Consider the following 25,191-nt stretch of genomic DNA (forward strand, 5'->3'; position numbering starts at 1 on the left):
CCGACCCGACCCCGGATCCCGGACTCGACTCGACCCGACCCGACCCGACGCCACCTACCTGTAAATCTGGTGCTGGGGACCGGCCCGTCTGGGCCCGGCCCGTTCAGCTTTCCCCCCCCCTTCTCCTTTCCCCCCCCCTTCTCCTTTCCCCCCCCCTTCTCCTTTCCCCCCACCCTTCTCCTTTCCCCCCCCATTCTCCTTTCCCCCCCCTTCTCCTTTCCCCCCCTTCTCCTTTCCCCCCCTTCTCCTTTCCCCCCTTCTCCTTTCCCCCTTCTCCTTTCCCCCCTTCTCCTTCCCCCCCTTCTCTTTCCCCCCCTTCTCTTTCCCCCCTTCTCTTTCCCCCCCTTCTCTTTCCCCCCCTTCTCTTTCCCCCCCCTTCTCTTTCCCCCCCTTCTCTTTCCCCCCCCTTCTTTTCCCCCCTTCTCTTTCCCCCTTCTCTCTTTCACCCCTTCTCTCTTTCCCCCTTCTCTCTTTCCCCCTTCTCTCTTTCCCCCTTCTCTCTTCCCCCTTCTCTCTTCCCCCTTCTCTCTTCCCCCCTTCTCTCTTCCCCCCTTCTCTCTTCCCCCCTTCTCTCTTCCCCCCTTCTCTCTTCCCCCCTTCTCTCTTCCCCCCCTTCTCTCTTCCCCCCCTTCTCTCTTCCCCCCCTTCTCTCTTTCCCCCCTTCTCTCTTTCCCCCTTCTCTCTTTCCCTTCTCTCTTCCCCCCCTTCTCTCTTCCCCCTTCTCTCTTCCCCCCTTCTCTCTTCCCCCCCTTCTCTCTTCCCCCCCTTCTCTCTTCCCCCCCTTCTCTCTTTCCCCCCTTCTCTCTTTCCCCCCTTCTCTCTTTCCCTTCTCTCTTCCCCCCCCTTCTCTCTTCCCCCTTCTCTCTTCCCCCCTTCTCTCTTCCCCCCCTTCTCTCTTCCCCCCCCTTCTCTCTTCCCCCCCTTCTCTCTTCCCCCCTTCTCTCTTCCCCCCTTCCCCTTCTCCTCCCCCTTCCCCTTCTCCTCCCCCCCTTCCCCTTCTCCTCCCCCCCTTCCCCTTCTCCTCCCCCCCTTCCCCTTCTCCTCCCCCCCTTCCCCTTCTCCCCCCCCTTCCCCTTCTCTTCCCCCCCTTCCCCTTCTCTTCCCCCCCTTCCCCTTCTCCTCCCCCCTCCCCTTCTCCTCCCCCCCTTCCCCTTCTCCTCCCCCCCTTCCCCTCTCCCCTCCCCCCCTTCCCCTCCTCCTCCCCCCCTTCCCCTTCTCCTCCCCCCCTCCCCTTCTCTTCCCCCCTTCCCCTTCTCCTCCCCCCCTTCCCCTTCTCCTCCCCCCTTCCCCTTCTCCTCCCCCCCTTCCCCTTCTCCTCCCCCCCTTCCCCTTCTCCTCCCCCCCTTCCCCTTCTCCTCCCCCCTTCCCCTTCTCCTCCCCCCCCTTCCCCTTCTCCTCCCCCCTTCCCCTTCTTCTCCTCCTCCCCCCTTCCCCTTCTTCTCCTCCTCCCCCCTTCCCCTTCTTCTCCTCCTCCCCCCTTCCCCTTCTTCTCCTCCTCCCCCCTTGCCCTTCTTCTCCTCCTCCCCCCTTGCCCTTCTTCTCCTCCTCCCCCCTTGCCCTTCTTCTCCTCCTCCCCCCTTCCCCTTCTTCTCCTCCTCCCCCCTTCCCCTTCTTCTCCTCCTCCCCCCTTCCCCTTCTTCTCCTCCCCCCCTTCTCCTTCTCCTCCTCCCCCCCTTCCCTTTCTCCTCCCCCCTTCCCTTTCTCCTCCCCCCCTTCCCCTTCTCCTCCCCCCCTTCCCCTTCTCCTCCCCCCCTTTCCCTTCTCCTTCCCCCTTTCCCTTCTCCTCCCCCTCTTCCCTCCCTGATCCCTCCCCCTCCTTCCCCTCCCCCTGCTCCCCTCCTCCCCCTCCCTTCGCTGTCAGAAACACAGACACTGACAGACAGAGAGTGAGAGAGACACACAGACAGACAGAGAGATAGAGATACTGACAGAGACATACTGCGGGGGGGCGGGGGGGTGGGGGGTGGGAGCACGCTGTTGGAGGGCTCCCGGTGCTGCAGTTGGTAAGTAGAAAATGTTTTATTTATTGATTTAAAAAAAAAAATTATTTCTTATTAATGTTTTTTGATTGATTTATTGGTTGATTTATTAATGTTTTTATCATTTATTATTGATGATGGCTCTTTATTTGTAAAACTGAAGTGTTTAATGTTTGTAAACTTCCCTTTAAACACCCCCCACCCCCCCCCCCCCATTCCCTACGCCTGATTTGTAACCTACGCCTGATTTTCTAAAGTGTAGACAAGGTTTTTCCGAGCGTACAAAAATCTTCACTTACTCCATTCTAAGTTCGTTTGGAGTAAGGTTTCACTGCCAAAACTTTGAAAACAGGCGTAAGTGGCCGGACATGCCCACTTTTTGAAAAAAAAAATTCTGTTCCAAAGTGAAACTGTTCTAACTGACTGGAACTGGAGCAAACTAAATGGCGAGAATTTGAATTTCTAAGATACTCCGTTCTACACCAGTTGCTCCAAAAAATCAGGAGCAACTGAGGCCGAAACTTGGGCCCTATACTTCCCTCCAGTCTTAAAAACAGCTGTTCACCACTTCAATTTTGCTAACTAGTCTATCATGTGGTACTTTACCAAATGCCTTTGGATGTCCATATACAAAACATCAGCTGCACCACCCTTATCAACCCTCTCCATGACTTCATCAAAGAATGCAATCAAGTTCGACAAACACAATTTGCCTTTAACAAATCTCTGCTGGATTTTGTTAGCCCATATTTTTCCAAGTGATTAATTTTGTGTCTCAAAGTCTCCCCACCGCCGACATTGGGCTGACTGGCCTGGAGTTGCCGGGTTGAACACTCTCTTCCTTTTATTTTGAACAGATGTAGCATTTGCAGTCCGCCAGTCCTCTGACATCATTTCCATATCGAAGGAGGATTGGAAGATTGTGGCCAAATCCTCAGTTATCTCAACCCTTGCATGCCTCAGTAACCTAGGATGCATCCCATCCAGACCTGGTGACTTTTCTATTTTGAACGCTTCCAACCTTTTAAGTACCTCCTTTTTATCTTTTTAAACTATCCAATTTCTCTATTAACTCCTTTACTGTGACATTGGCAGCATTCGCATCTTTCGTGAAGACAGATGCAAAGTACTTATTTAGTACCTCAGCCATGCCTTCTGCCTCCACAAGAAGATCTTAGTCCCTAATCAGGCCCACGATTCTTTTGACTGCCCTTTTACCATATATGTGCTTGTAAAAGACTTGGGTTCCCTTTATGTTACCCACTAATCTATTCTCCTACACTCTCTTTGTCCCTCTTAATTTCTTTTTCAGTTTTCTTCTGTACTTATAATATTCAGTTTTGTTTGCTACTGTGTTATGAGCCTGATAGTCCTTTCCTATTTCATTATATCGATATCTACTGCCCGAAAGTGGGATATTCAGTTGTATCGCCCCAAAAGGAGAGTGGAGTGCTAAGGGAGCGAAAGCGCAGGAGACCTACTCAATTTTTGGCGCTTTCCAGGATTTTGACCCAGCATGGATGAAGGATGTGACTTAGAGGTGATGGCATTTTTGTGTTGTTGCTGCTCTTGTCCTTCAGGCTATTGGAGATGTGAGGTGGGTTATGTGCTGTCAACATAAGTAGATGGTATGTACTGCAACTACAGTGGAGGAGGAGGTGAATATTGGTCCAGAATATTTTTTCTCCATTTGTTCCTGGGATTTGGGCGTCGCTGGCAAGGCCCATCCCAATTTGCGGTTGTAATGACGGTGAAACTATCAGCTTTCGCTGTCATTACAACTGTGAAGCTGACAGCAACTCTACCATCTGCACATGCGCAGTTAAACGCGGAAATCCAGAAGTTTCTGTCAGTCATTCCCTGCTCCTCTACAAGGTGCACTGTTAAAGACCCTGCAGCCAGCAATCAATTGAATTCACTGAACTGACGAGAACTTCCCCTTTTACGCTGTTAAAGCATTGTTAAAACTCCTGAAAAAGTTAAGCCGTGTTCAATGAAGTGTAACTGAGATTTTAATGGTGTATTGAGTCATTACTACTGCTGAACACCTTCCTGGCCCTGAAAAATGTACGTTTATGTTTGCAATTTCAAATGTTTCCATTATGATAAAAATTCCATGGTTTTAAGTTTTTATTTAAAGTTTGTTTATGATAGTTCAGCTTTTACCTTTACCCCATGTGTATGTATGTCCCAATCTTAAGTTCATGCTCTGTAAAATGATTAAAAAGTGAAGGATAATCAGTGTATTTTACTTCCTGGTTTGCTGTCTGTGTATTCTTCACTGTGATTGGTTGCTTAGCCAGCTTGATGTCACCACTGTTGCTGGACACTGGAGATCCCCTAGACGTGGGAGAGGTGAAACCCACGCACAGAGATCTCTAGACTTTTGTGGCCAGCTTTCTTTGAGGTCAGCGGCGAGCACCGTCTCCTCTCCGCTGACTACAAAATCCGAGCCATTGAGTCCAGGAGTGCTGATCAAGCGGAATTGATGACATTGTGTCCAAAACTACAAATACAATTGCAAACCAGTGATATTTTGACATTTAGGGTACCATATTTGGAACCACAAGACATGGATGTTCCAGATGCATGTTAACTGTATAACCCTTTCATACTGATTGGGAGCTTTCAGTGAATTATCAACAATTGCACCCAAATCCTTTTTCACCTTTGCTAATGGACTTTCAAAATAAGACTCATTGTATACACATTTATTGATCAAAATGTTACTATGCATCAATATCTGCATTAAAGTCCACCTGCTTAATTGGTTCAGCTCTCTTGAGTGGAGACAAAGGAACATTGTTGATGGTTTCCATGAAAATGTCCCCAGGTTGTGTGATTTCTTTTCCATTTTGCAAATGTGGTAGATATTCTGGGGAGAAGGATAAAGGAGGGGAAATAATGGGGGGGGGGAGGGGTAATAATCACTTTTCACTGATGGTTGCAGCTCTTTTTCTCTATATTTGACAAATTCAGGATTTGTATTGCTTTATAGTGATAAGAAATTCCACAAATGGGAAATTAAAGACACCAACAATGTATGATGTTGAACATGTACTTGATTGTTTATAATTTTTTAAAAACACAATCCATATAAAAAAGTCACTCTTTACTGCTGAAGGTAGTTGAAATTTTAACACTGCCACTCCCAAAGTAGTTTTGTATTCCAGAGGGAAAACATTTTTAACTGAACCAAACTGGCATTTTAATATTTAGATAAAACCATATTAAGTATATAAAAGTGCACAGCTGTTAGCATACTGTCACTTCCCCCGAATTCTACAATTGTTGTTACATATGCTATTTATTAATAATTCCCAGCATTGCTCTGCCCCCTTTGAACTTCACTTTGTTCTCTCCCTCCTCTCTCTTTTTCTACCCAATAGAAAATGCAACTGAAGCTAGTAATTCATGTCCTCCACGGGAAGCTAGAGTGTGCATGTTAGTCAAGATTGATTCAAGTCAAAGGTCTTAGAGTTGTGAGTCAAACTAATGATGCAGTTTTGAGGTGTACACCATTGTTTTTCTTAAAATTTTTAATGTACTGAATTGTCATCACTATGGAAACGTTCGTGCAGCTGTACTCCCCTGAAATGATTGCTGTTGAAGCGCTATAGAATATTAATAGACTGGTTGAAGAGTAGGAATTGATTCCTGCCTGGATTCTTTCATTCCTATAACTTTGTTTAAATTTTAAACAAAAATCACAATATTGATGTTCTTGCAGAAACCACACACTGAACTGTTTACTAATGTCACTAGTGTAGGGGTTCTGCCTGGACCTGGAGCCGATTTTAAAATACTAAGCTTGTAATCTTGTGCTTTAATTTGCTCTGCACTCCCTTTGGTAAAGGTTGGGATGGTTTCTTTATTTCTTGAAAATGTAAATTTGCTTTCTATTTAATGCCCACATTTTGCACTCTGATGCCTCCTACGTGCAAAAAAATCTACGAACTTACTTGGTGGTCCACAAGGCTCGGCGACTTGTGGTCCTAGGCCTCTACGCGTAGGCCTGCGTAGAGGCCCACGTATCCCAGGAGTGCAACCGATTCACAAACGCCCCTGGGATCATGTGGGTCAGTCCAACCAATGAAAGTAGGGGGATCCTCATTCATACTTATGGTGAGTTCCGTTTCTACGGAGCTGCCATATGTATGAATGGGAATACTCCAAAAACACACAAATACATTAAATAAATTTAAAAAACACACTACATATTTAAAATTAATTAAAATGCAATTTAATTAAATATTTTATATAAAAAGTTTATTTTTTGGAATTTTTGAAAAATATGATTTAACAGGGCTTACCTTAATGGACAGGGTTTTTAATATATAAATGAGTGATAACATTTTATTATTTTTTTAAACTCTTAACGCTGGTAAAAGCAGACTGCATGCCTGCTTTTACCAGCATAAGAATTTCAAGGGCATTGGCTGGGCAGAAGTTGAGCAAATAGCCCAAATCTCCGCCCATGGGTGCCCTTTGTTTCGGATGTGTGTGATCTGTCAAGAGGATTCTTGACAGAACGCAAGTTCCAGATTTAGGCGCATGAGCAGTGCATGCCTAAACCCAGAACTTCTATGGCCTCTATGAGCGTGTGCACACACTGTGCGCGCCCATAGGAGCCGCAAATTCAGCTCCAATATGCTTAACTGGAACAACTATAAATAGTGTATCATAACTGTCATTTTGCTGTTCTGCTTCACAATGCAGAACATAATATAATGAATTCTGAATAAAAATTACAAATTAGTGGTCATTGCCTGTTTTCTTTCTTAATTGAATTCATGGATTGTATTGAACACTTCTAAAGCAGTGCATGAACTCTTTCAGTACGTCACAACACCAAACATAAGAGGTTCATTTTTTTATTCTAAGGGTGAATTATGCATTGAACATTCAGAGATGCTACAGTTGCCACTACATGTTCGATTCAAACAATATCTCCTGTAGTTCGCAGATCATAAACTGTTTCTTTTTCTTTGTAGTGGATACCATTCGGGCACGACAACTTACCGGGAGCTTTCGACTCAGTCAGCTTGTTCCTACTACTGTATATGTACATATGAAGATGCACAAGCGGATTCTGGGACACCTATCATCTGTTTACTGCGTTACTTTTGATCGAACAGGGAGGCGAATATTTACTGTGAGTTTCTGTGTTTTTTTTTACCCACGCCACCTTCTTGACTATGAAAATGTTTTAAACATTTTTCCCATCTGTTGAGATCCTGAAGTTGAATATTGTTTTCAGTAAATCTTTTTTTAATGGCATCAAAGCTAAAATTTTCCTTTAAAGTAACACACAATACAGATCTCTTCCCCACAGTACAGCTGTAGATCAGACACCAAGAGTTGTTTCTTATAATTCTCACTCACAAGAGTTCTATTTATTAATACGATTCTTAAAAGAGTCCTATAGTTGCCCAGTGCAAACCTTGCAACTTTTAAACTTGTGCAAAAGGCAATGTTTTGCTGACTATATACTTTGGGGGAAGAGGGAAAGAGACAAGAAGGATTCCCTGTGGCTGATATCACCCAAGCTTCACCATGTTTTTCTGTTGTACTGGTTTAGTGACTAAAATGATTGGCATATGGGGCTTTGTAGGTATTCAGTCTTTAAAAATAAGTGCCTTATTAAAAAAAAATGCTGTGGTTTCAAATTTTGATTTCCAGCTCTCCCCACTTGTACTTTTGTCCTTCTGGCTCCTGATCTCCCGCCTGACCTGTGGCCATTGTTCTGTTAATTTTGGATTCTTCATGATGATTTCATCCAGCTGAATACTGGCAAAACCGAAGTCATTCTCTTTGGTTTCCTGAAACATTGCCCACCTCCATTTCTGGATTCCATCTCCCCAGCTGCCAACTCTGGTTAAGGCCAAAGCTGTAGAATCTTGACGTACTGCTTGGTCCTGATCTCTACTTTCCCTCCCACATCTGACCCATTGTTAAAACTGCTTTCTCTCACCTCCAAAGCTTTGCCTTCCTCTGTCCCGAACTCTCTCTTCCCCCCCCCCCTCCCGGTGAAATGCTAAACCATGCCTTTATCACCAAATGACTCTCCTTGTTGTCTTCCCTTGTTCCAACCTCTGTAAACTACACATTATCCAAATCACTACACCCCATTTTCTCAACTATGCTTGGAGTTCTAGCCACATCACCCAAACCTCTGCTGGCTATGTGGGCTCCAGAAAATTAACTTTAAGGTTGTTGTCTTTAAATCTCCATGGTCCATCAAATCTCTCCATGGTCTCGTCCCTCCCACTGGAATGACCCTTGATGTACCCTGCACTTCTATATCATTCACCTACTTCTCATTCCCCTACTGCTCATCCATCAGTAGATGCTCCTTTAGCCACTACTTCCCCATCTTCTAGAATTCCCCTTTTCAGTAGCCTCCAAAATACCCTTTCCTTTTCTGTTTTCAGCTGCTCCTAAACCCCTCTCTTCCCTCTTGCTTGGTGTCCTTTACCCTGTAAAGTGTTCTGAGATCTGACTACATGAGGTTCACTATAGAAATGTAAGTTGTTTTTTTTTATTTGGGAATGGCAGTTGTGCTCCATGATGTGCTTAAAAAAAATTAATTATTAAGTAAAAACTATTCAGTACTTTAGAGAAATTAGGATTAGGCTACAGAAAGTAAGAATATTAGCATGTGTTCTTAAACAGATAACAATGATGCACCTTGTTATTCTGCTCGATATAAAAATACAAATCACTGGTTATGATAACCCATAGCTGTCATTTCTTGTGTTTATAAAACAAAATATTTATGAAATTCCTGTGAGGATTTAGAATCAAATCAGTCTGCGTCACTGCTTTCAGATACACTGCTTTTGTGGCTCTAAATAAAGTTGCCAGCTGCTTGTTGGAGTTTTTTTGCTTCCTTCTGTGCGAGGAAGATTTTGCATTGCTTCTTTTGCTTTCGCAATGATTGTCAAAAGGAAACTAGGATGCAAATGGAAAATTTTCATTTTAAGTTGTGATGGGTTTTGCATATATTTGATGGGCTTGAGGAAAGAAAATTTCATCTGGATGTGGTTTAGACTCATTCTGTAGTGGAAATCTACAGTGGTTAGACAGTTTTAAATACATTAAAAAACACCTTTCTCAAATGTTTATATAACAAATAATCCATGAAAAAAAGTTATGAAGTTTCTAAGCATTTAAAAAGGAAGAGTATAAAAGGATTAGACTAGAGTTTAGTTGAAGAAATGGCACACACACAGGTGCAATTGACCAAATAACCGTGTTGTAATTTCTGTGATTTTCATGGTGGTAGCAATTAGGGTAGCTGCATTAACATAAGGTTCCGGGCTATGTCATGTATTTTGTGCATGGAAAACATTTTCCAGTCCACATATTTAGATTAACACAAATGTGTTTTTATTAAAAAAAACAAATTGGATAAAAATGGATTCCGCAAATATGTGCTCAGGTGCTATGTAATATGTACTTTATTCCAGAAAATAACAAATGTTCCTGTCTAACTTGCACAAAAAATATCAGTTTAATCTGAAAATAATATAGTGAGGTTTTATTGTTTTTCTTGGATAGCTTTCTGACCAAGACTTGGTACGGAAGGACAGCAAGGTTGTATCCAGATGGTGTGTGTATCTTTTTGTCACTTCCAGCATAGGAGCTGGGCTTTGCCAGCAGATCCTGTTCTCACTCTTGTCAAAATTGAACAAAGTAAAACACAATAACAGGAGGAAAGCTTCGCAGATCCTCATCAAATACCAATTTCCTCTCCATTTTTTAGAACTTGTTTTCTCAATTTTCCTTTATCGTATCCCTTTTTGGAGGAGTCAATGTGGGCATGCAGTTTTTTGCAGGTGACACATAATTAAAATTGTCATGTTTGTATTTTATGGCTTGAATGGATTTGAAATGACGGTGATTTATAAAATGCTGAGTACTGCTGGAGAATAGAAAGTGACATAATTGTATTTCTAGTCATGTTGCTATTTTCCTATCATTTCTAAACAAAACCCAAAATAAACAACAGTTACAAAAAGAACCTCAGGATATCTCTTGTTGCCACTTTGCTCATTTTTACAATTATAAAATACTTTTAAAAAAAATGTCATCAGTGTGTGATTTTGGAAACCAGCTGAATACTTGATTCTCTGCTAAACAGATGATCAATTCTTTGCATATCAAATCTCTCATTGAAGCTTGTAGCATGTTCTTTGTGACAAATTATTATTTTGAAAAATTATAGTTTTATTCATCTGTTCGTAAAGATGTGATGAATTAGAATATACTAACTAGATTATAAATAGATGTTTTGTGGACTATTCTATCATTTGAAAGATACTTTTGATCTATGGGCAAAATTGTTATCCTGTTTGAAGGTGAAATCAATTGCACAAGTGCACAGAGAATACTGTTCTCTGTATGATGAAATCAGCAAAATATCAAGAACTACCCAGGAGTCTGTAGATTCTAAGATTTATTCAAACCATTTTCCCCCCCAGATTTTATTGAGCCTGTAAAGCCTTCAAGGTTTTCTTGAGAAAATGCTTGACATTTTGCTGATACACAGACATGCTTTAAAAAAAGTGACATTCACTGGAATTTAACATTTGCTGACGAGGAGACTAATAGTGCTCTTAAGTTTCAGATTGTCTGCTGGATTAATGTTTCAGACTGTCAGAGATTGAAGATTCTAGTAAGGGACAAGCTTTAGAGTTGTAGGTAGAGCCACAGGTGATGTGCTGCTTGAAGGTCAATTGCTTGCAGCAGAACTATTCTTACTAACCGCTGCAAATAGGTGCTACGCCGTGACTGAATAACCTCCACAACATATTGATGCTGAAGTGGAATATAATCCTTTCAATTATGCTGTTTTTGTTTAAGAATTTGATTTTATTTTCATTGGATACTTTCTATGTAACTATGAGCGTTTGTTCTAGTGAATCTTCACTGTGGGTGGTTGCTGCACTTTCAGATGGCAAACTGGGTAGTGTATTGTTGATGTAGAATTGGCTATCGCTCAAGTATGATTTGTTTTTTCTTTTCCCTTCCCCCTTCCCCCTTCTCCACGTGATTCTCAGAGAGCTAAGATTGAATGTAGATGGAGGACACTGAGTACTGGTAAAAGTTTCATAGTAGCTCCAATAAATATGGGAGCATTTGCAGGGCATGAAATAAGACTATATTTAATTTACTGATGAAGATAGTTAGTTGATTTAACCTGCTCTATACAATATGTTACTGTCCAATTGGAACTTATTCAACAGCAAGACCTGGTGGATTAGCTAGTACACAGATTAGCTAGTAAAGTCTAGAGCTCCCCTGGTGGTTCAGCTGATTGAGGCAGTGACTTGCTGAACCATGCAGACTAGGAGGATCTGTTACAGACCTGTGCTGAGTTATCTGATCTCACTCTGGGTGGTGTTGGTGACACTACATTTGGCTTCAGCACTCCTAAGTTAAGAGTGGAAAATCAGTCAGGGATCCTACTTTTGATCTGCTAACACCCTCTGCTGGACATACACTTGTATGGACATCGCATAAGGGTGATATCGGTTTAGCTGTGCCACTCCTTGTGATTGAGTAGGCTGTCACATAATGATCGGGACACATGAGGGAGGCACTAGAGGAGGTATCCATAAAACCTAAGAGAAGCAGGAAGAAGCAAAATTACTGAGAAAAATAAATACAAAGGGCCAAAGATTGCAGGCAGATGCCTCCGACCGAAAAAAATTGTTACGAAAGTACTTAGTGGTCCCGGAGGAACAAATACCTTTTGCTCCAAAGCCTAGATGCACAACCCAGCGCAGAGGTCCACGCATCCCAGGAGCGTAAGCGCATCCTGGGATCACATGGGCCTGAACCATCAATGAACATGGAGTATCCTCATTGATAGTAATGGTGAGTTCCGTTTATATGGAGCTCCCATTACTATCAATGAGAATAACCCCCTAAACACAGAAGCACAATCCATAAATAAAAAAGCACGTCACATATTTAAAATGTATTGAAATTGAATTAAATTAAATGTTTTAGAAAAACATTATTTTTTTGGAATTTTTAAAAATATGTTTTAATAAGGTTAAAATAAACTTACCTTAATGGACATGGTTTTTAATATAAAAATTAGTGATAACATTTAATTTTTCTATCTTTTAAAACTCTTACGCTGGTAAAAGTAGGCCTTACACCTGCTTTTACCAGATGTAAGAGTTTTAAGGACATTCGCTCGACAGGAGTTGGGCAAATAGCCCGAATCTCTGCCTGCCAAGGCCCTTCTCCAGGGGATGTGTACGACTTTGACAGATCGCAAGTGCCGGGTTTAGGCGCAAAATGCTTTGCGCGCTTAAACCCGGAACTTGCGGGGCCTCTTCGGGCGTGTGCGCACATCGTAAGCAACCAGAGAGGCCACAATTTACGGCCCAATTATTTTAGGGTAATCATCAAACAATGCATCAGTAGGGTCTGACTCAGACTAAACCAATATAATTTGTAATAAAGTACGGCATTTATTTTTTGTGTAGGATGCCGATAATAGGTTATTTTAAATAGGCATTATCATTTTTGACCGCTTAATATGCTCTATTTTACATTGAGAAAGAGGTAGAACCCAGGTGTGCATTATGCAAGTGCATGTTTTATGCTAAAATGTTCTGATGGGAGAATGCATGCTATATGTTAAAAATAACAGGTATTAAATTAATACTTTGAGAACTAAATCTACATAAAAATCTTGAATGTCATTGTTTTGCGTTTGTGTCTTTTCTAAAGAATAGGAACAGTCGTGATTTTGTTAGCTTTTACTTAATAGTTAATGATAGTAGAATATGGTTCTACAGTGACCTGTATGACCTCAAGGAATCTGACCCATATGTTAACCTGCATTCTGGGTAAAGCTTAAGTTTTGTTTCATGTCCAGCGGTTTTATTTAGTAACAAAAACAGCAGCAGGAATGTAACAGTTAAAGTTAATGTCAGCAATCAAAATTATGGAGAAAGAACCTGTAACCCAAAATCTAAGTTGTTGGAGATGGCAAATAAAATTGTTCCAGAATTGTACTCTTAAATTACATGCCAGGGACCTCAATAACACTGGTAATTATTGTGCATCTTACTTCATTTGCTTGGATGTTTCACAAATTACACCCCTGAGCAGCTCTGCAGCAGAGATTGAGTGGGCAGTTCTGTACATGTATGTCAAAGTAGCTGACTCCATGCTAACAACTTTCAGTTTCATTAAAGGATTTTGGTGTTTGGTGGGGGGCGGGGTTGAGTGGTGGAACAATAAAGTGCTGCACTACATAGAATCATAGAATGATACAACACAGTAGGAGGCCATTTGGCCCAATGTGCCCATGCTGGCTCTTTGGAAGAGCTATCCAATTAGTCCCACTCCCCTGCTCTTTCCCCATAGGCCTGCAATTTTTTCCTTTTCAAGTATTTATCCAATTCCCTTTTGAAAGTTATTTTTGCATCTGCTTCCACCACTCTTTCAGATCATGGGTGTGGTAATGTATTGGTGATGTTACTGGGCTAGTAATCCAGAGAGCGTGAGTTTTAAGTCCAACCATGGCAGTTTGAATACAGTTAAAATAAATAAGTCTGGAATAAAGAGCTGGTTTCAGTAAAGTGACCGTGAAGCTGTCGGATTATTGTAAAAACCCATCTGCTTCACTAATGTGCTTTAGGGAAGGAAACCTGCTACTATATGTGACTTCAGCCCCTTTGAAGTGGCCTAGCAAGCCACTCAGTTGTATAAAACTGCTGCAAAGAATAAAACTGGACGAAACATTCAGCTACGACCTCGGTATCGAATTAGGATACGGCAAAGGTACACCCAGCCCATCTGAACCTGCAACATCCTCCTCACTAACACCTGGGAACTTGTACCAAAGATGGAAGAGCTGCCCTACATACTAGTGAAGCAACAGCCTGACCTAGTCATGCTCACAGAATCATACCTATCAGCCAATGTCCCAGAAATCTCCGTCACCATCCTATTGGCAAGACAGTTGGGTGGGAGCGCCCCTGGGAGTCTGCAACATTGACTCTGGACCCGCATGAACTTTCATGGCTTCAGGTCAAACGGAGGTGAGGAAACCTCCTGCTGATTACCATGTACCGCCCTCCCTCAGTTAATGAATCAGGACCCTTCCATGTTGAACATCACTTGGAGGAAGCACTGAGGCTAGCAAGGGCACAGAATGTACTCTGGGTGAGGGACTTCAAAGTCCATCACCAAGAATGTCTCCGTAATACCACTGACCGAGCTGGCTGAATCTTGAAGTACATAGCCGTCAGACTGGGCTTGCGACAGATGGTGAGAGAACACAAGAATAACCTACTTGACCATGTCTTCGCCAATCTACATGTTGCAGATGTATCTGCCCGTATTGGTAGGAGTGACCATCAAGTCCCGACTTCACATCATGTTGTGTGGCACAACACAGTGGGATAGCTTAAGAACACGTCTACCTGTTCAAAACTGGTCATGAATAAGGCACTGTGGGTCATCAGGAACAGCAGAATTGTATTCCACCACAATCTACAAACTCATGGCTCATTATAATCCTCACTCCTCCATCACCATCAAGCCAGATGACCAACCCTGATTAAATGAGGTTCGTAGAATAGTATGCCAAGACGCACCAGATGTACCTGGAAAATGAAGTGCCAACCAGGATTACATGTATGCTAAACAGTGGTAGCAACCGGCTATCGAGAGAGCTAAGTGATCCCACAACAAATGGATCAGGCCAAAGCTCTGCAGTCCTGCCATATCCAGTCGTGAATGGTGGTGGACAATTAAGCAACTAATGGGAAGAGGAGGCTCCATGATCACCCCCATGCTCAATGATGGTGGAGCCCAGCACGCTAATGCAAAAGACAGAAATGCTGTGGCTACTAGAGCAGGTCAGAGGCTGAGTATTCTGCGGCGAGTGGCTCACCCTCCCGACTTCTGGGCATATATCACCATTCCATCCACATCGCTGATTCAAAATCCTGGAACTCCCTACCCATCATCACTGTGGGAGTACCTTCACCACATGGACTGCAGCAGTTCAAGAAGAAGGCACATCACCAGCTCGAGGGCAATAAATCTTGGCATTGCCAGTGACGCCCATATGCCAAGAATAAATTTTATTAAAAAAAGAGAGTTTCCCTTTGGAGTATATTTTCTTTATGCTAATGTTGGCAAAAAAAGAAACGGAGAGTATGAGGCCAAATGAGTATATGTCAATCATCTTTTTCCTTTAGTGATAAAGGAGGGAAAAGATAGGTTTGCATCTGTATATTAAACCAGAAAGAAGGTTGAGCTTATAGAAACATAGAAACACAGAAAATAGGTGCAGGAGTAGGCCATTCGGCCCTTCGAGCCTGCACCGCCATTTAATAAGATCATGGCTGATCATTCCCTCAGTACCCCTTTCCTGCTTTCTCTCCATACCCTTTGATCCCCTTAGCCGTAAGGGCCATATCTAACTCCCTCTTGAATCTATCCAATGAACTGGCATCAACAACTCTCTGCGGCAGGGAATTCCATAGGTTAACAACTCTGAGTGAAGAAGTTTCTCCTCATCTCAGTCCTAAATGGCCTACCCCTTATCCTAAGACTATGTCCCCTGGTTCTGGACTTCCCCAACATCGGGAACATTCTTCCCGCATCTAACCTGTCCAGTCCCGTCAGAATCTTATATGTTTCTATGAGATCCCGTCTCATCCTTCGAAACTCCAGTGAATAAAGGCCCAGTTGATCCAGTCTCTCCTCATGTCAGTCCAGCCATCTCTGGAATCAGTCTGGTGAACCTTCGCTGCACTCCCTCAATAGCAAGAACGTCCTTCCTCAGATTAGCAGACCAAAACTGAACACAATATTCCAGGTGAGGCCTCACCAAGGCCCTGTACAACTGCAGTAAGACCTCCCTGCTCCTATACTCAAATCCCCTAGCTATGAAGGCCAACATACCATTTGCCTTCTTCACCGCCTGCTGTACCTGCATGCCCACTTTCAGTGACTGATGAACCATGACACCCAGGTCTCATTGCATCTCCCCTTTTCCTAATCTGCCGCCATTCAGATAATCTATCTTCCTGTTTTTGCCCCCAAAATGGATAACCTCACAGTTATCCACATTATACTGCATCTGCCATGCATTTGCCCACTCACCTAACCTGTCCAAGTCACCCTGCAGCCTCTTAGCATCCTCCTCACAGCTCACACCGCCACCCAGTTTAGTGTCATCCGCAAACTTGGAGATATTACACTCAATTCCTTCATCTAAATCATTAATGTATATTGTAAAGAGCTGGGTTCCCAGCACTGAGCCCTGCGGCACTCCACTAGTCACTGCCAGCCATTCTGAAAAGGAACTGTTTATCCCGACTCTCTGCTTCCCGTCTGCCAACCAGTTCTCTATCCACGTCAGTACATTACCCCTAATACCATGTGCTTTGATTTTGTACACCAATCTCTTGTGCGGGAGCTGTATTTAAAAGCCGCCGGGGGAAGACTGCAATTAATTTCTCACTGATCCGTTTTCAGCCCAAAGTGAGGAAATACTGCCGAAAAACTCATCGGTAGGCTGATCAATTTCTAGCCCACTCTCTTTTTTTGCTTAAAAATTGAGGCTGATTCATTCACTGATTTGCAGCTTGTTGGATCCTTGGCTGGTATCTTTTGATTTTTACATAGTGATAACTTAGAGCAAAATCACCATAAATAAAGCAAATGCTTTTGCCACAATAACTATTGTATATTTATCGAATTTGGAATATGCATTCTGGTTACATCGATAATGTGTAGAATGGATGCAGCCTTTGCTGCAGTATAAGGTATAATGCCAGAGGGTTACAAATAATTTAATTTGAAGTGGTGGAAACAAACATGGTCATCTTTGGGTTCAGTCAACTTTGCTTCTGACCATTTTAAAATTGTGCTTAAAAAAAAAAAAAATGTGATCAAAATAAATCAACAACTCCACATTGTGCATGTATGCCAGTGGCCAATTCACCTTCATCTCCTCCAGTGAATAACCATGTTGGGAATCAAAGGATATGGGAATTAAGCTGGAAGACGGTTTTGAGGTAGAAGGTCGGCCGTGATCTTATTGAATAGTAGAGCAGGCACGAAGGGCCGAAAGGCCTGCTCCTATTTTTTATGCTCTTGTGTTCATAATTTTGTTGAAACCACCCTGAGGTATAAATCCAACATGATGTAGTGCCTTTAAATTTCTAATGGTGGATTCTGAATGTTGTTGGGAGTGTTCATCAAATGTGTACACTGTGATAAGTTCCGAGATGGATTTATGAATTTAATTCTTAGTTTTTTAAAAACTGCTTCCAATCTGTCTTAGAGATGTGACCCAAAGGGGAGTATTAAATGTATGCTGTATATTTTTGCTGGTGGTAAATTAGATATTTTTATATTTTAGACATGACACATATGTGATTGCACATGGGTGTTTGAGTACTTCATAACTTGCTTCAGACTTTTGGGATGAAATTGCATTGTGATATATCAGTAAATTAATACATTAATGTGTGTATATGAAAATCTTGTGTCCTTTGTTTTAACAGTTTTAAAATAAAATTATTTTAACAATGGTACATGAACGTTTTCTGGAGTCAATGTAATAATTCTCGATTCGAAATTTTATTTGTAAATGGAAGCATCCCTAAAGCTGTATTTGTACTGCATTTTGACAGCACTGACACTGCCAGCAGAACACTTCCCCATCCCTCACCTGCCCCCCCAATTGCTCTGCAAGTTGAACTAGGGAGTAGTTGATCAATACAGACCAGGAATATCCTAGCTTCAATCGCCAGTTTGTGCTGAGTTAACTTGGGTGGCGATAAGGAAGCTACGGTTGTCCTCGGCACCCTTGGTTTAGGCAGAGAGAATTGGCCCGGGTTTTCACTTTTGATTACTTTCTAGTAATGGCTACTGGAAAAGTACATCTATGAATTTCTGGTGATGACAGGGTCAGGCCCGGCAAGATATTGCTAACCGTTGAATAGCCTGCTGTCGTTTACTGTTGAGGCTCACACATGAACAATGGGTACTTGGGTGAGGTACCATAGGTTGGCCTGTAGTCACCGTAGAAAAGGGGAAAATTCCAAAATATTTGGAGCTGGTGCCTACAAAACCACTTTGATTTGAAACGGTTCGATATAGTATAATCTCAATTATAGATATCTCTTGAAATTAGTATTCGGATAGTTTCAGACAGGAGTTGCAGAATATTGCTTTTCAGTTTGGTATCTCAATCTGTATATTTGTGTTTTGGGGGTAAAATCAACAGGTCATTGATGAAATGTCATGTTTCTGTATGTGAGCCATGGTGACACTGAGGCAACACAATCGAGAAACCAGCCGACTGATACAGAGGAACATAGAAATTGCTAAAGGGAAAAAGACCAGCGTTCATCTAGTTCTCCTTCTACCATCCTGCCAGTCACATAATACAGTGATGCTGGATCACAGGAATCCATCTCTCTCAATTATACTACAACAGACCGAGAAATGACAAGAAAACCCCAGTGGTGGAGAGCTTTGGGAGCGATAGGTCCAAAGTCACTTGCTCCTCCCAAGCACGCTACACTTGCCACAGAGAAGGTTCACTAGGTTGATTCCTGAGATGAAGGGGTTGACTTATGAAGAAAGCTTGAGCAGTTTGGGCCTATACTTATTGGAGTTTAGAAGAATGAGAGGTGATCTTATTGAAACATGTAAGATACTGAAGGGTACTCGATAAGGTAGATGCAGAGAGGATGTTTCCACTCATGGGGGAATCTAGAACTAGGGGGCATAGTTTCAGAATAAGGGGTCGCCCATTTAAAACTGAGATGAGGAGGAATTTCTTCTCTGAGGTTTGTAAATCTGTGGAATTCTCTGCCCCAGAGAGCTGTGGAGGCTGGGTCATTGAATATATTTAAGGCGGAGGTAGACAGATTTTTGAACGATAAGAGAGTGAAGGGTTATAGGGAGCGGGCAGGGAAGTGGAGCTGAGCCCAAGATCAGATCAGCCATGATCTTATTAAATGGTGGAATAGGCTCGAGGGACCAAATGACCTACTCTTGCTCCTATTTCTTATGTCACATCTTAAATTGCTCATGCACTGTATCCCAAAATGTTATTTTTCGGAAATAAATATATTTAAATTAAAGATTTTTTTTGAAGCAATCGCACTGCGGTTTTTTTTTTGCAAGTACTGGAGGACATTACCACTGTACGAAATTATTGGAGAGTATCTCTATGCATTTATTATTCCATTTACGTGCCATGTCGTTTCTCTGGCTCCAAATACTACTGTTTTATGAATTGGGTCATCAAGATTGCGTGAGTAGGATATTTAAAGGAATAGTCCAAGGCGAGATTCTGTAATGGCTTCTCTTATGCTCCCTTTATGTTACAGGCCTGAATTTTACGGCTCTAATGTAAATGAAGCAGTGCAGCTGCCACTGCAGGAGTGGAGAACCATCTCGAAGAAGGTTTTCTAAGGCTGTTGCAGAGGCAGCAGTGCTGTAGGCAGCAAATATAAATAGCAGCTGCGGATGAGTCGACCGAATCTGCTTGGAAGAGGTTGACGGCCAAAAAATGAAAGTCACAGTTTTTCCATTGCTGTTGCTGCTGTGGAATACAGCCTGCAGTGTGACTGAGGCAGATTCCAGAGTACCAGCTACTCACATTTTAAAAAAAAATCTCCCCTTTATACATGGGTTATAAAAGTTTCCTTACCCGGGGTCTTCTTTTTCCAAATGGAGCCACCATTCTGCAGCTGGCACAGAAACTCGTGGCACTTAGCTTGGCAGTCCCAACCTCTGCCATTGCTCAGCCTTTTCCCTGGAGCTGGAACAGCTTTCGAAGCTAGCTCAGCATTCTGCTGCAGAAGGTACATTTAGTGCTTCTGTGTACATGTAGAGGCTGAACTCTCAAGTCATAGTCAACGTATTTACTGAGGCATACGAAAGCATGGGCCTTACGCTAAACATCTGTAAAACAAAGGTCCTCCACCAGCCTGTCCTCGCCGCACAGCACAGTCATCAAGATCCATGGCGCGACCCTGGACAACGTGGACTATTTCCCATACCTTGGGAGCCTCTTATCAACAAGAGCAGACATTGACGATGAGATTCAACACTGCCTCCAGTGTGCCAGTGCAGCCTTCGGCCGCCTGAGGAAAAGAGTGAAGACCAGGCCCTCAAAACTGCCACCAAGCTCATGGTCTACAGGGCTGTAGTGATACCCGCCCTCCTGTATGGCTCAGAGACATGGACCATGTACAGTAGGCATCTCAAGTCGCTGGAGAAATACCACCAACAATGTCTCCGCAAGATCCTACAAAACCCCAGGGAGGACAGACGCACCAACGTTAATGTCCTCGACCAGGCCAACATCCCCAGCATTGAAGCACTGACCACACTTGATCAGCTCCACATTTATCAGGCTACATTGTCCGCATGTCAGACATGAAACTCCCAAAGCAAGCGCTCTACTCTGAACTCCTTCACGGCAAACAAGCCAAAGGTGGGCAGAGGAAACGTTACAAGGACACCCTCAAAGCCTCCCTGATAAAGTACTCTGTTTCATGTCACAGCAAAGCGTAACAACATATTTTATATATTGTTATCCAAATGCCTGTTGTATCTAAGTTCACAATTTTTTAAACCAATTGCACATATTAAATTTGCATACAAATTATTTCTACTCTAGTAACAGTTGCTTGTGTACCCCCCATCCTGTCCCTCCACCCCTCTGTATTTATAGCACAAAATTGAAGTGATGAAACAACTAAAAAAGGAGGATGGGTCTTTAATTTCTGGGACCTGGACCCAGCCAGACTGCTGGGATGAAAGCCGTCACTATGATGATAAGAGGATAGGTCCAGCATGGAAAAAAAATTATCCTGGGTTTGGCACTTATTTGACAGACTCACTCAAATGCCACAAGATAGCTGTGAAAAGTGGTAGAGTAGGAGCTGCTCTTCTGAGGTTTGGCCAAGGCATATTTCGGGGACAGACTAGAGAGAGAGCATTACTTCTGCATGTAAGCTATGCTATGACTGGAGTGGGAGTACATGATAATGACACGGGATGCACTGAATGAGATGCTATTCATTTTCCAGTGCTGGGATCAGTGACCATGATTGCCACAAAAATACCCCCACCATCCAAAAATAATGTTAAATTCAAATGAAACTATATTGCATGTTGATTCTGCTTATGCGATGTACAGTTCATGAGTTATGTAGCTGGCTTCATGAGTGGAATTAAAATTAATTAAATTATCATATCTATGGTGTGATATATTTTAAACATCTTGCAATGCCATGAATCAGAAATTAAAAATATATATACTTTCTTTGTGGTGGGAGGATGTCTGGTTTTTCAGTTTTAGAAAGTCAGTGGTTAATTATAAGTGAGCGTTCATGTTTTAGTGTCTGGTGTCCACTTACCAGGGTTAGAGAAGAAAGATCAGCCAGCATTTATGCATCAAATTGTTATCTAGTGAACTCTCTTGAAAGAGAACACCTGAATTTTGGTGAGGTATTTTAGGTATTTCATGCAATTACAAATACAGTGCAGAATGAGGCCATTTAGCCCATCATGACTCTGCTCTGCCTTTTTTCTGTATTAACAACAACTTGTATTTATATCGCATCTTTAATACAGTGAAACGTCCCATGGCTCTTCGCAAGACTATTATGAGATAAAAAATTTGGCACCGAGCTGCATAAGGAGAAATTAGGGCAGGTGATCGAAAGCTTGGTCAAAGAGGTAGATTTTAAGGTGTGTTTTGAAGGAGGAATGAGAGAGAGAGAGGTTTAGGCAGGGAATTCCAGAGTTTAGGGCCTAGGCAACAGAAGGCATGGCCACCAATGATTGAGAGATTATAATCAGGGATGCTCCAGAGGGCAGAATTAGAAGAGTGCAGACATGTGTGGGGCGGGGTGGGGTGGGGGGGGGGGGTGGGTGTGCGTGGTTGTGGGGCTGAAGGAGATTACAGTGATAGGGAAAGGTGAGGCCATGGAGAGATTTGAAAACAAAAATAAGAATTTTGAATTTGAGGCGTTGCTTAACCGGTCAGCGAGCACAGGGGTGATGGATGAGCGGGACTTGGTGCGAATTAGGACAAGGCAGACGAGTTTTGGATCACCTCTAGTTTACGTAGGATAGAATGTGGGAGGCCAGTCAGGAGTGCGTTGGAATAGTCAAGTCTAAAAGTAACAGAGGCATGGATGAGGGCTTCTGCAGCAGATGAGCTGAGTCTCTTAAATTGAAGTGCAGAGGCAAGCTTGGCTGTGATGCTCAAATAGCCAGCTGACATTCACTGTCAAGGTTCAAACATACATAACGTGTAAATTGCCAATTCTTGAATCTGTAGAAATGCAGACCAATAAGGAACCAATGAATTTCTCCAGGGGAGGGGACAATGTTATAGGGGAGGGGGTAAGAAGTAAAGCCAACTTGCTCAAACAATCTTCTGTCCGACTTCTCTTTTTATCAGATCTAATTTAGTCCATGGAAAGCACGGGACCATTATTATCTAATTTATTGTCTTCTCATTGGTCACTGCTAATGCTGATTCTGTCATCCAGCAAACATGTAATGCTCAACTTCACAATCTGCCTCCATGTTCCCAGCAAAACCACAGCCACACTTGCAAAAGCTCAACCTGGGGCCTGGATTTAGCCCGCACTCCTCTGGCAGTGACCTGACCTCGGCCGAAGCCTTGGCCCCCAACCTGCATATCCAGCTGTCAGAGCCAACCTGGAACCAGACTCGGCATGGCCACATGTAACCCAGAGCACAGCCTGCAACCTTCCCTGCTAGAGTAGCTGTGCTCACATGCAATTCGGGGCACAGCCTGAGCTTTGAACACTTGTCTGCATTGTCCCACTAGAACTGCTGTACTCACATTGCTCCCAATCTGCACCCTTTTCCTGTGCCTGCTGAACTCTCAAAACAGCCCAATTCCTTTCATTCTTCCCCGCCCCCCCAACCAAACGGTCCACCTTGTCCACAATCAGGATATCAACTACATGAAACAAAATGAGTTGGTATTTCCAAACGTTTCACTGTAGACTTACACCGTACGAATAATCTGTTAGATGTGCACTGCCTCAGAGTACTGCGTTTGCCCCTTCAGCTGGGGAAGCAGAATTGTCTGGGCTGCGGATTTCCATGTGGCTGCTATCATCGTCCTTCCAGGAGCAATTCAACGTGATGACTGTTTCTGTGGGGTGGACTGGTCTTACTAGCTTCTTGTGCATCAAAGATGGAGATCTTTTTGCTACAGCATGAAATACTTCATTTGGCAGCTCAGCCAAGGGGAAAACAAAAGGTGGTAGTGAGAATAATTACATTTGAATGACAGTTGAGCCTAGGGTTCACATACAGAAGCGTGGAGCAAGAGTCTAATGCTCCACTGCTGCACCTAGTGGGCCATCTAATATATTGCATTTGATACCTAGAATAACAATCGAATAACCATCGCTGCTCCTGCAGTTCTCCTTCTGCCCCATAGCAGGATCATATTGATCATTGATCAACTCACATTGGACTTCCTTTTATAAATATCTAATTTACTGTAGATTAATTCTAGTACATTCTGGTTTATGCTCTGCTGATAAAGCAATGAATAATACTTTAAAATGTATATATATATTATATCACAACACACATGCAACCAATGAGGAGAGGAATGAGGAAGACATGTTTCTCTTCCTCCCCCCAAAAGTTTTTAGCATAGCCTATGTCCCCATCTTCATTCTCGGCCCCCATCCAGGAATTGTCCGTGACGTTTGCACCAATTATTCGTACACAGCTGTGAGAGATTCTGTTAAACAGGATTTAAAAACCGTTAAACACTTCGAAACTGTGCTTGACAAACAATGGGCAGCATACTGTGTAAACAGACTGCCCTTTCATCCCAGTACCTAAGTTTCAGTCCGGCCCAAACTATGGAACGAAAGCTCCCCCAGTTAATTGCTTACGTTGGTTGATGTGACATGCATTTGGGGAGAGTTCCTAGTGTGTACAGGCCTATAGTGGACAACATCATTTGACAAAGATTTACAATCTCATTCAAAGCACAAGAATGGTTGGTACAAGAAATGGAAATGGAAAAAATCAGTGCAACTGATGGCTTCTGAGATTGGGGTTTGAAAAACAAACTATTGAAGCAGAGAAGTGTGAGGTTTCTTCTGCATATGGTTGTACTACATTAAAGGTGCTATATATAAAGGCAAATTGTTGCATTGCACCTAACCTGGTATTCTTTAACCTCACTTTGGATAAAAGAAGTGTAAGAGAATTCCATTCCCATGTACTGAAATTTCTGATGTTGTGGGCAAAGGTAGAAATACACATGCAATTTCTCCCTTCTAAAATTTAACTAATTGGAGAAGTAGACTTTAACAACAATACTTTCTTCTCACTGTCTCAGATGGAATTAAAGAAAAGAGAGCTGTAAGAAGATGGTCGAGTGATTAACATGAACATATAAAATGAAAGGTGAAAAAAAATCCATCAGGCCCATCTTGAATGAGCAATGCAACATTGTGTACCGTTCACCCACACCCGTACCATAATTTTTCCTGCGAGAGGCAAAAACCAGAGGCACAAAACCTGCAGTCAATTCAGGAAAACTTTGGGGAAATTCCTTTCTGACTTCCTGTGGCAATTGAGCAAGCTCCACAGACTGTGGTCCATAACTCCGCATAATCACATCTTACAAGAAAGTCACTCCCCTAACTGGTTATGTTGTCTTTTCCCAGAAGCTTGCCAGGTTCCCTTTTAAAGGGCTGTAGTGAGTCCATACACATCCCATCTTGGCAGTCTGTTTCAGAGGGTAATGGCTCTCTTGAGAAAAGATCTACTTTCTGGCATCGAACCAAAATCCTTTTATGAATTTTATAGGGATGACCTCTAGTCTTATTATCCCTGTCCATTTCAAGACACCTATCTAACTGAATTTGTTCCAATCTCTTCATTTTAAAAATCTCAATCATACTCTCTAAATGTGTGTTTATCCAAAGTAAATAAGTTAAAGCCTATCCCCATAATAAAGAGCTTTAAGAATTGGAGTCATCATCCTCTGCACCTTCCACAGAGGCTAAATCTTTAGCATGTGCGTGGAATGCTCAAAAGTAGGAACTTTTTATATGTTCTCTTACAGCTGTGAAACCCCCCATCTTTCTACACTAGGATGTTTTTATACCAAGTT

At 42.7% G+C, this 25,191-nt stretch overlaps 1 protein-coding gene across 2 annotated transcripts in view; it reads left to right on the forward strand.

Annotated features, from left to right (window-relative positions):
• The window catches only part of phip (pleckstrin homology domain interacting protein), a 249,777-nt gene that overhangs the window by 38,130 nt on the left and 186,456 nt on the right, over nucleotides 1–25,191 (forward strand). For both annotated transcript variants that reach the window (XM_070885586.1, XM_070885587.1), the window contains one exon: nucleotides 6,974–7,134. In XM_070885586.1, the coding sequence (XP_070741687.1) occupies nucleotides 6,974–7,134 (161 nt within the window). The remainder of the gene's footprint in view (nucleotides 1–6,973; nucleotides 7,135–25,191) is intronic.

Source organism: Pristiophorus japonicus, chromosome 7, assembly GCF_044704955.1.
Source record: "Pristiophorus japonicus isolate sPriJap1 chromosome 7, sPriJap1.hap1, whole genome shotgun sequence".
Taxonomy (NCBI): Eukaryota; Metazoa; Chordata; class Chondrichthyes; family Pristiophoridae; genus Pristiophorus; species Pristiophorus japonicus.